At 41.8% G+C, this 12,206-nt stretch overlaps 1 protein-coding gene across 3 annotated transcripts in view; it reads right to left on the bottom strand.

The window, feature by feature from the left end:
• Positions 1–1,703: 1,703 nt before the first annotated feature.
• Positions 1,704–12,206, bottom strand: part of adamts18 (ADAM metallopeptidase with thrombospondin type 1 motif, 18) — a 64,766-nt gene continuing 54,263 nt past the window's right edge. For 2 of the 3 annotated variants that reach the window (XM_085156004.1, XM_085156021.1), the window contains 5 exons: positions 10,678–10,872; positions 8,092–8,162; positions 7,745–7,910; positions 5,579–5,777; positions 1,704–3,282 (listed from right to left, as the gene is read on the bottom strand). In XM_085156004.1, the coding sequence (XP_085012130.1) occupies positions 3,167–3,282; positions 5,579–5,777; positions 7,745–7,910; positions 8,092–8,162; positions 10,678–10,872 (747 nt within the window). In that variant the 3' untranslated portion in view covers positions 1,704–3,166. The remainder of the gene's footprint in view (positions 3,283–5,578; positions 5,778–7,744; positions 7,911–8,091; positions 8,163–10,677; positions 10,873–12,206) is intronic. The other variant, XM_085156012.1, reaches the window with a different exon arrangement.

Raw genomic sequence — 12,206 nt, 5'->3', positions numbered from 1 at the left:
GGAAATTGAGTCCCATCTGGAACTGAAAGCAGGATGGAGATATAGAAATTCTCACATCAGCTCAGCGGTAAAATTGCTGCCCCACTGCGATGTAGACATCACAGGCTGGCTTGTAGGGACATACATATGTATTGTACAAACACTCACCCTTTAAGACACAGGCACACACTTGTAAATGCATGAATCCAAGCAGCAAATGCAGGCATGCAGCTGGGAAACCATGTAACAAGGGTATGCATGCCCAAATTCCAAAAGCATGCTCTCACCCACACACTTCACAGTCAGCCTGACGCTCAGTGAACAAGTTAAATTTGTGTATGTTAGCCATCATATTTGTGTGTATGTGCATGTGCCCCAGCTTGGGGTGTCTGGCTCACAGCATGCCAGTAAACAGCATGCAGCCAAGACGATGTGAGGACTCCAGGCTTCATGATTCATGCAGACGGTTTGATTAAAGAGCAATCGCAGACCCCGCAGAGCGAGAAAGGGTGGCATAATCACTGTAAGAAAAACATTGTTTAGTAGCATAAATCTCAGCATGCTTCTAGTTATGAAAGTTTTGAGAGGGGCAAAAAGTTATCAAATGTCTGAAGCTGCCAAGAGGCCAATAATAGTGAAAGCAGATTCCCACTGAGTGGCCAGACAAATAATGGGCATTAAGTGTCCAACTGGGCAATAATCACAGTGCTCATGGGATAGAATGCAAGACAACGCTAATGCCAAACGTTAAAGTTGCTTCGTCAATTTTCTCACAACTAAAAATGATTAAATTAGCATATTTAGTGTGGAAACAGTTTTATTTTGTGATGACATCAAAGGGTTGCTTTAATGTTTTTGTTCGCAGTCGTGGTTCTGATAAGCTGAACATGGCCTACTCTGTACTCTGACAGCCACCATTAGCAACTAGCTAATAGTCAGGCACTTTAAGAGCCTTTTTTTGCCAAAGGTAAAGACACATTGATTTACTTTCACTTTGCATGCATATTTGTTCCATTAACTTCAAGTTACCTAAATATAAATTAAGACAGGTTTTAAAATGACAATATTATACGCTGCTTTTTACTGCTCTACTGGTCTCCTGTGTTTACCAGTTAGTTGCTGACCTTGCTAATTCTTTTATGTGGTCTTATGCAAAGTGAGCATAACAGGGTTTTTTTTAACTGATCAGAGAAGAGAAAGTGAATTGTAAAGATGTGGGGGAAATATAAAAAAAAAACAAGGAGTTAAAATGCATCACATTTTTCATTGGTTTGTCACTACGGGCAACAGCTTTATGTACGAAGAAAATTTTAGCCAGACTACAATTTCGTTTTTATACTTTTATACTGTAAGTCTCAAATTATTAGTCGTTTTCCTAAGGGGGTAAATCAAATAGCATAATAGGTGAGTTTGTAGACTATTTATATATTGATCAATCATGTTTGTAGATTCTTTTAGTTGAAGAAACAGATATTGGTTTGTTTGCGCCTGATTTCATATTGGTTCAAGGGTGTTTTTGCTTTTCTTCCTTGATCTCTTTTAAAAAACTGTATTTATCTGTTGTTATAAATGTTGATACTGAGAGATCAGCCAATAGCTAATATTGGCTTGCCAATAAATCAGTCAGTCTATTTTACATTACTGTCTGCTTTTAGAATTTGAGCCATTAAAATTCCATGCATCCATTCGCTTCCGCTTATCCTTTTTCAGGGTCACGGGGGGCGCTGGAGCCTATCCCAGCTGTCATAGGGCGAGAGGTGGGGTACACCCTGGACAGGTCGCCAGTCTGTCGCAGGGCCAACACACAGGGACAGACAACCATTCGCACTCACATTCACTCGCACATTCACACCTAGTGACAATTTGGATTTTCCAATTAACCTATCCCCACAAGCTGCATGTTTTTGGACGGTGGGAGGAAGCCGGAGTACCCGGAGAGAACCCACGCAAACACGGGGAGAACATACAAACTCCACACAGAAAGACCCCGGCCTGATGGTGGAATTGAACTCAGGACCTTCTTGCTGTGCGGCAACAGTGCTAACCACCGTGCCACCGTGCTGCCATTAAAATTCCCTTCAACCAAACTACTGCATATATGTTGTTTTTATGTTGTTTTGTGCCCCAATCAAAACAGAAATGAACACGAGTGCATCATCTCTTATCTCAAGCTCAACCTGCCACATCTCTATATTTCGACCAGACTTCTGTGGAGAACACACCTACACTACTCTCTCTCAATAACCAAAACCCCTTGCTATCTAGACTGCACCCACGCTTACCGAGCAATCATCCTCTTCTCTCCCTCTTCACCCTCCTCTACTCTCCCCCAGGCTTGCAGACAGCCTTACTCATTATTCACCTCATTGTGGCTGTAATCGATAGAGAGAACGCAGTGAAGAAAAGAAAGACAGATAGATGGTGAAGTTATTTACCATAAAGATAAAGCAGAGATAAAAAAAAAAAAATACAACCACTTACAACGCAGTTGAATAACATGTTTTAGGTACACAGATACGGATGTTTAAATAGCACTGACAGGAATGTGACGTGGTGCGATTCACGAGTAGTAAACATGACAAGTGGACATCATGTGAAGGAGAAGTGCAGTTCACCTGATTACTAACACCCCATATAAAACTGAATCATGTGGATCCGAGGGTGACTGGCACAAAACACAAAAATAACATGTCCCAAATCCACTGTAAATCTCACAAAATGTAAAATCATATATTAGGACCCATAATAACTTAAACAAAGACATACGAAACCAGATGCCTTTAAATGCACAACATATAACTAATCACACTATCGTTCTTTCCTGTTGTCCTGATGGCTTTCTAGTTTCAGGGGTTTCAAGAGGAAAATACTCCACAAAAGATCAAGATACATATATTTTACAACAAGTCTTCAGTTTGGATTTCACTGTCTTTCCAGTTTCAACGTGAGCATTGACCCGATGACACCACTTTGGCAGAAGAGCATCAGCAGCCATGTTGCCTTCTTGAACAAAGTCTGTGTACGTACTCTTTCACTTCTATACAAAATGCATTAGTCAAGTACTCCAGGAAGAAAACACACATTGCTGTGCACAGTCCTGTGTGTAGTGAGTATTTGCCCCTGAATGGCCTCCGTAGCAGCACTTTTGTTCGAGGCTGGCCGTTGTGGACTCAGAGGTGTCAGAGCTCTATGGCTTCTTGCTGGAGCAGGACTTGCAGCACTGCTCTCCATAGAACTTGTGGTTACAGACGCCGTGCTGAGGGACCAAGTGGCACCAGCTGAAGTGATCCACACAGTGTTCTTCTGAAGAGAAAACAAAAAGAAGCAATGCTATTATACATATTATAAGTATAAACATTAACTTGAAGACATGAGAATAAACAAAGCAAAGAAAGTAGCAAACCAGAAAACATTTGACTAAATTATTGCTAAACTTTTTTGTTTTTCAGCTCATTCAGTGACTAATCACTTGAACACCAACACACACAGTGCTAATGTCAGCATGTTAATATGCTCCCAATGGCAATACTAACATGCTGGTTTTAAGCTGCGTATAGGCCAGTGTTTAATGACGTTAATAACTGTTACACACTTTAGTGTGATGGCCTGCTAATATAAATGGACTGATACTTATACAGCGTTTGTTATTGCAAGCCATTTACAAACACTCGTTCGTACGGCATTTAATTCTATGCCTTTAAGCACTTTTTAACTATCATGCACACAATCATACTCTGATGGATGCATTGGGGGCAATTTGGAGTTCACTATTTTGCTCAAAAGCGCCTATACTGGAGGAAATGAGGACTGCGCCACCAACCTTCCAATTATTAGCAGTGTTGCCAACTTAGCGACTTTGTCGCTATATTTAGCGAGTTTTCAGACCCCCTAGTGACTTTTTTTCTAAAAAAAAGTCGCTAAAGAAAGACGTGAAAGCGCATATCGCTTTTACTCTCAACAAGCAGCGGGTGCTGTAACGCAGTCAGTTCTTCTTTTACTCTTTTACTCTTATGCGGTTTAAAACTACTTATAAACACACACACACAAAGTAACTCCACCAGAGTGCCTATTTCGGGTCACTTTTGCCGGTCCAAGCCCGGGTAAAGGAGCAGGGTTGGAATTGTGACATTAAAAAAACAATAATTGCTAAAATAAATTTAATTTGTAGTTCTAAATAAATTCTAAATGCATTTAGGATGTTTTTTGCTCACTTTATGTCTCGTCCACGATGTTATTTCTCTCTCCAGCAGCGTAGGTTACAATTACATTAGCATGACCAATTATGCAAATTAGGTGATGACACCATTTAGCGACTTCTAGCGACTTTTAGGACAACCAATAGCGATTTTCCTTACCGAGGAGTTGGCAACACTGTGTCTGAGTCATCGCCACCCAAACGGTGAGAAATGGTTCAGCTCCTTAACATGCAAAATACTAACAAACTGAAGTGTGCTACAAACCAGTCTGTTGGCATGCTAACTAGGGCTGCCACGATTAGTCGACTAGTCACGATTACGTCGACTATTAAAATCGTCGACAACTAATTTAATAGTCGACGCTTCGTTTGACGCTTTGTAAGATCCCAAAAGACGCAGGAATAAGTAGTAGGATTTAAGAGTGTAATAACGGACTGAAACAGAAGATGGCAGCACTGCATGTACAAGGATGCCAGCTGCCGTTAAACCCCAAAGAAGAAGAAGCTGTGTCCCAGAATTCATAGCGCGGCCCAGCTCTGTTGTCAACAATGGCGGCAGCTAGTTAGTTTTAATATTACTCTTATTATTCTTTCTGGGTCACAAAATAAACGATTAACATATTTTCAGGTGAGAATGTAGCTGTGTAAACCTCAAATATCTGCTCAGTTTATCAAGACACCACATATTTTCAAAAGCGCTCCGACGTTTTTCGGAGACGTCTGTTACCCACTAGCTCGATAGCTAGCTGGGGGCTAGGCTAACTAGAGCCGGTGAGAACACCGGACTCCCGGCAAATCGTTTTCAAACCCACCGCTGTCTTTCGCTACTCAGGTTAAACATGATATATAAGTCACTTAGATAACTTAAAAATGTTATTGTTTGCCTTTTTTATTTAGTATTTTATTGGTTCCTGATTAAATCGGTTTGGCTCAGATTAAAGTTAGTTTTTACACAGCTGAATAAACGTCAAGCAGATTAAACTCCATTGAAACAATCTGCAAATGTCATTAAAATTTAATAAACTATCATCTTGTCTTTATTTTTAGTTAGCACATACCTTAAACGCTTAAAGCTGTAAGCTAATGATAGTTATATAAGAGCAGATGCTGCTGGTGCAATAAGCTGTACGTTTTATGTCCAATGGATGATGATCTGATTAGTCGACTAATCGCAAAAATAATCGGTGACTAGTCGACTATCAAAATAACCGTTTGTGGCAGCCCTAATGCTAACTAATTGGTTTGCCATATTACGTTGATACAGTATGACGCTAACTCTTGCAAACTCTTGGGCTGCTAGTCTTTGAATGAAATCTCAATAGTAAATCTCCATGTCTGTAATTATATGGTCATCATTTAATGATGCTGAATAAATTTGTTCTTTGCTCCCTCGGAGAAATATACCTTTCAGTGCTGGTCCAGCAGCTGTGACCCGGCTGCTAGAGCGATGTGCGGGAGCCAGGGGAGCAGCCGGGCAGAACTGTGTGTTGCATGCCCTAGAAGTGACAGGCCTCTGGTGTGGCAGGCAGCCAGCTGCGGGGCGACCTTGTCGAAGACATTGGATGGATCGAGTCTGGACTCCTCCGCCACAGGACACAGAGCACTGAGACAAAGGCAGGAGAGAAGAGGCAGTGAGCCAAAAAAGAAAAGAAACAAATGAGAAGAAGAGACACAAGAGGAAGCACAGTCATACAAATAAGAGGGGGAAAAGTTTGAGACAGGAAAAGCAGCTGTAATAAAGGGATAAGGGGAGGGAGGGGAAAGAATGGAGGAAAACTCTACGCAGAGACAAAGAACAGATGAAGAAAACAAACAACCCTAACACCGTGTACCTGCCCTGCAGCAGGTGTCAAGAGATATCTTCTCTGGTGGAATCATACAAGGATCACAAGCTTGAGATCAAGCAGAATAAGACCTGCACTATAAGAGGTTGCCCTTAAGACGTTTTGCATAATAGATGATGTAACACATAGTCGACACAACCGTACCCCAAAAAAGACTCTACATCTTTTGGCCTATCCCACATATCCACAGTTCCACTTCAAACCTCTGTTACATCTGTAAACTTACATCACCTACACTGCATAGTCTGCCACTTAGGTTTCTGGTAGGGGGGGGGGGACTTTTGAATGGGGTATTATGACAATTAGTAACAATTAATGATTTATGCAAAAGACTCAGACTGAAGAGAGTCTCTTAAACAAAAGCAAAAAGATGTCAATTCAGAGACAGTGAGCTGGTGTACACATCACCCGAGTCTAGAGTGGTGTGTCCAACCCATTCATATTAGAGTGGACACAAGTTCAATCTGAAGCCCACTAAGCCATTTCAGTATACCTACTGCCAAGGCAGCCTTCCATTTGATATCAGTGTGAGTGTACACGCTGGGTACTGTTAACAATGAAAGGCTGCTCTAGTCAATCATCTGTCACTTACAATGTGTGCAACTTATAAATCTTTACTGTGACAAGTACTGTGACAGAATAGTTCAAAAAGAACTAAACCAGGTATTGAGCAGTTCTTATAGTTTTTACATCAGTATCACATGCCTCGTGACATAACCAATCAGAGTCCTACAATGGCAGTCCTGTCATGGTCCGTGGTCCTGTGTGTGGAATGTGTGATGCGCGGGTAGCCACACCCCCAGGCTGGGCCATCACCGGCACACCTGCTCTCCATCGGGGTGATTACCTGAAGAGCTACTTAACCTGGCGCTGACGGATGCTCCACGCCAGTCCGTTAATCATCTCTCTGTGGTAACTAGACTCCCGCAAAAGCGTTGCATTCATATCTTTTTGGAGCTGCGTTAAATCTGCCTACTTGTGTCTAGGTTTCGATCCGGCGTTCAGCGTCTGCCACCTGCCTGTCCTCCTGCTCAATTGGATCACCCGGTACATCATCTGGCCCATCCACTACCTCCACGGATTTCCCTCCCGAGCTCCCACGGTCCCGCTAATCGTAAGCCAACTGGTCTAACTCAGTTTTGATGTGTTTCCTCCGCTTCCCGGCTCCCTAGTAATCTTCTCCCCTTTCTGTTGCAGCCTCCCACGGCCCCGGTTCCGGCTTCCTCGCGTCATTGTGTCCCTGGGTTTTTTAGTTCCTCGTTTTGCTCCTTTGGTTTTCCCGGGTCGCCTTTTGTTGTTATGATAAAGTGTCATTTTCTGCTAGCGCTTGAGTCTGCGTTTGGATCCTTTTGTGCACGCGCGCCGCGGTGCATGACAAGTCCGTGTTTAGTCCAATTTAAGCGAAAACTGACCTAAGACCAACTCTGCGTGACAGTTGAGGGCTCAGGACGTGTTGCTGATGTGAGCTGACCCGTAGAGGCAGTAGTGCAACATGGGTCATTCTGAATAAACTTTAACAGTAGATAAAATAACATTTCCTGACACGAAGTTTAAAAAATGGATATGAAGTGTCCCTTTTTATCTTTTTAGCAGTGTAACTTTAACACATCAAAGCTGTAATCATACTGTGTCAAGGTAGAGAATCTTCAAACTGTGAGCTTTTCAGCTTGAACACACATGTATCCTTAAAAATCTTTTGATGTAGATAGCATTTAAGAAAATCTACCTGCTGCCAGGGAGAGGCGTACCAGCCTAAGACCACTACGCTTGAGGTCGTTCTTCCAGGGACCACCCGAGGGAGCTCTGGGCATGGACCTCGGTTGCATCCTTGCTGAAGATCCACCAAAGGCTTGGCTATATTCCTGCACCTCCGTATAGTAAACGCCACATACCTGTGCAACGAGAGGACAGGCTATCTGCTCAAAATGACTCTTCCTACAGAGCTTCTCATTTGAAAAACATTGAAATTCTGACTCAGATGATAGTAAACAGATGGCACAGTGGGGTCTCAAGTATCTGTGCAGATCTATTAAAGTATGAGGGATGTCTTAGTGTGTAGTTGAAGGCACATACCCTCCCTGTGAGTCTCTCTCCCCACAGTGAAGCTCTCGTTTCTGGATGCCTGAGCCACAAGACCTGGAGCACTGAAACAGAGTGCAAGCAGGAGGGACAGCTTTAGAAAATGAACTCTGTGAGTGGTTGTAAGTGATGGGATGGTTCCTGTAGTTACAGACACCGCGAGCTCATTTACTGTTGTAGTTAAGGAGCAAAAAAAAAAAAAAAAAGAAAACCCTGATGTGCTTTACTGTGTATTTTTCAGTCATTATATATGATGAGCAGACAGTTTGTGTCACCTGTGTGTTTTATCAGCCCGGCTTTCTGCTACAACAGGTAAAAATATGACCATCTTTGACACAAATGCAGAAAAAACATCCTTTCTGAACTGACTTCCACAGATTCAGCTGGGTGAAATTTCTCAGTATCAGTATCGAGTGAGCCAACACATTTGATCTGTCACAAAGTAGCAACCGCTGCTAATCATTATCCATTTCAGAAGCATGGGACCCCATTAACCACCTATCATTCACACTCACGGCTCCAAGTGTATAGCAAAACAAATATTTACTAACAACTAAGTACTTTCAATGGGGCAAATAAAAGTCACGGCACACAAAGTTTAGTCAAACACAAACAATCTATAACATTTCTGACTATACGTGTTATACATTTCCAAAAACTGCACTACCTAAGGCTACGGTGGGCAATTTGAACATGCCAGGCAGACGTCCTGTTAATGGCTAGAAAAGGTTCAGGGCCTACAAGGTTCAGTACACTGAAGGCTTGAAGAGCGACAGGGAGGATGAAAAAGAGGTTGGAGATAGATGAGAAGAATATGTGCACAAAAGAGGAGCTTGAAGTTTTTTGGTTTTGAAAAATGAGACTCGTTTTGCTGTCATTTGTGGTCACACTGCTTCTGTCCTTTTGCGCTCACTCACTTTCTCTCTCTTTCACTCTCAGCTTATTTGGCTGTGAGCGGGACCCAAGCAGCTCCCTCACACAGCTACAGAGAAGCAGAGTGAAGCGCAAGAGGCTCGAGTATCTCACGAACACAGCCAAGATTTTTCACAGATGTTTTTTGGGGTTTTTTTTCACTGCAATTCCAATCCAATCTTATTTATAAAGCACTTTAAAATACCCAGCACAGGAACAAAGTGCTGTACAGAAAATAAGTTAAAACAATAGAATAACAGAAAACAGCAAAATAAAGAAATAAAACACATAAAACATCAAATTAAAACAGCCCTATATTAAAACAAAAACAAGATAAAACAGCATCGAATCACCTAAAAACAACTAAAATAAAAATAAAAACCAACATCTCACATGGTGTCAAAGGTCAGGGTAAAGAGGTGGGTTTTCAAGAGTGACTTAAAAACAGATAAAGAACTGGCCTGTCTGATCTCTAAAAGAAGCTCATTCCACAGTTTTGGAGCTGCTACAGCAAAAGCACGATCTCCTATAAGTTCACGCCCAGTCCTGGGTATCTTCAGGAGCAGCTGATCAGCTGACCTGAGAGAGCAGGTGGGTGTATAAGGCTGTAGCAGCTCAGAGAGATAAGATGGGGCGAGGCCATGGAGAGCTTTAAAAGCAAATAAAAGAATTTTAAAATGAATCCTAAAAGAAATGGGCAGCCGGTGAAGTGAAGCTAAAACAGGGGAAATGTGCTCAAACTTTCGAGTGCCAGTTAAAAGACGAGCTGCGGCATTTTGCACCCTCTGTAGATGACTAATATATGACGCGCTGACCCCAATATAAAGTGCATTACAGTAATCCAGCCGAGTGCTAACAAAGGTGCTAACAATTATTAAGTTAACATTGCTATTTGTAAAAAGAATGCAAAAAAGGGCTTCAGGTGTAGATAATTATTGTATTGTTTTCTTCATCTCTCAATATTCAAACATCTTCCTTTAGCTGCGCTCACCACAGCAGGTCGTAAAATATTAATTAGGTCACCTACTGTAATTTGCGCACTGGTAGTATGTATTGATAATGTGTGAAATGAAATGAATTATAAACACTACGGTTAGTTTAAATTCCCTGATTTTGGTTGTTGATAGTTTCTTTGCACAAATGCATCTTCCACAGGTCACAAAAAGTTAGATGTTCAGTTTTGTAAAATATATAGAGTTACTTATTGTCCCCAACCTGCCTCCTCTACTCCCAGTTCAATTTGTTTGTGCCAGTATTATTTTCAACAAGCGCAGTGCGGGGAAATGTAGCAGAGGAGTAATGATAGTTCCAGATGAAACATGTTGCATTTCATTCTGGTCTATTGAGGCTGCTGGCTGTGAAACTGCTTTCTCTGTTCTATGATAGATTTCTCCCTGTATGATTGTTAAGTGTTTTTGAAAAATGGGCAAGCTAGAAAGAGGGCTTTGTATTCTTTATACTGAGGGTCCAACATCAAAAAAAGAATATTTATTCCTGATGTTTTATATAGTTTCGGGACACTACTTTTTCATCTGTCGCACTGTACTGAGACAGACACACCAATAAGCAACAAACTGACCCACAAATAGAAATGCCTCATTGCGGATCTGAACTCAAAATTCAGTTCACTTCCATTTTTCTCGAGTTTCATAAGTCCTTTTTTCTTACCTCTCCCCAAGGAGTGGGGATCCACTGAAGCCTCTCGTTCTTAGGGCAACGCCGCAGGACGCAGGTCTCTTGGGCTTTGGGTCTGTGGTGCTGTCTGCACATGCTGTCGGGCACCACCACAGCTTTGGCCCCTGGATCGGTGCTGCGGCAAAACACGGTCCGCTTCCTCAGGCCACGGCCGCAGGTCTTGGAGCACTGAACACGTAGGAAGTAAAAGTCATTGTGGAGCAAAAGTCGAAACTACAGATGATCCTTGGGATATTAATGAGTCACTAAGCAACGGTTTAATGGCCATACACAGATTACTTGCACGCACATACGCTGTAACTTCTAGTCTTATGATTGGTTTAACCTTCAGCTTCCATCACATTTAAACATTAGGCCCTATTAACAGCAGTTAAATCCTTGGCACGGACACCGTTAATGCATTCCTAATTCACCACATGGTGGATAAGCAAACAGAAGGTCACTGGTTTGATGGCAGCACATTATGGCCTGTCATTAAACACAATAAACCAATAACTCTGGGATGAATGTGACCCCGACTCATCAAAGTCCTCACTAACAGCAGACACTGGTTCTGTAAACTCCGCGTGAACTGCAGAGAGATGGACAGCAGAGTCGAACTGCCCCACCGGGACTGAGGAGCACAGCCATCAGGGCAGTTTATCTGAACACACCGCATTAATTTATTAGAGAACGGACACACACATCTGAGCATCTACGCTCACGACTACACACATCCCAGTTGTCCTCTTGTCACTAAAAGCTCCGATTGATCTTTTCAGGGACGCTGGCCTCGTCTCTGCCTGACCGCAAACTGAACTCAGGCTGCTGTTACAAAATAGTGCAAACACACAATTTGAGTGTCCCGAAGAATGATGGCTGAATGGCGGCTGAATGTCCGGACTGCGTAGGTCACATCAGCTAAACAACCTGGAACAGTTTACAAAGTATCAGATGCGCTGCCAGGCTATTAATATTGTATACAGGGATGTGAGCACTGAAAGGCTCAGTCTATTACGTGATGCACTGTAGATAAAGAGGAACCAGACAAATCCATCAACTAGCCAGATCATTAAACAATGTAATCAAGAACATGCTTTGCAAAGAAACAAAACACAGCTCTGTGCAGCAAATAACTACTTATTGCTTATAAAAGAGTTCAACGGTTATTTGACTCCACCTTATTAATTTTATTTTATTTATTTAGGACAGTGCATGTTAATGAACATAAATGTAAAAAAAAAAATTACATGAATGTAATCATGCCAGATTATAGCCAAGGGCTAATTTCCAGCTGTTGTCCTTAAACATAAAAAAATAGACAATAATTTATAAAAAAATCATCATTCATTCATAATAAAAACTCCATCACCAAACTTACACATACACACCATTCTGTTCCCAAATAAAACATTAAAACTATACAACTCATACATGATCACACACTTGATTTGTCCATAACCAGTTTTTAACCTTTGCTTTAAACAAATTGAATGTCGAGCATTCTCTAATGGGTTGAGGAA

Source organism: Neolamprologus multifasciatus, chromosome 1, assembly GCF_963576455.1.
Source record: "Neolamprologus multifasciatus chromosome 1, fNeoMul1.2, whole genome shotgun sequence".
Taxonomy (NCBI): domain Eukaryota; kingdom Metazoa; phylum Chordata; class Actinopteri; order Cichliformes; family Cichlidae; genus Neolamprologus; species Neolamprologus multifasciatus.
The sequence above is the reverse complement of the archived record's forward strand: the minus strand, read 5'-3'. Positions and strand labels throughout refer to the sequence as shown.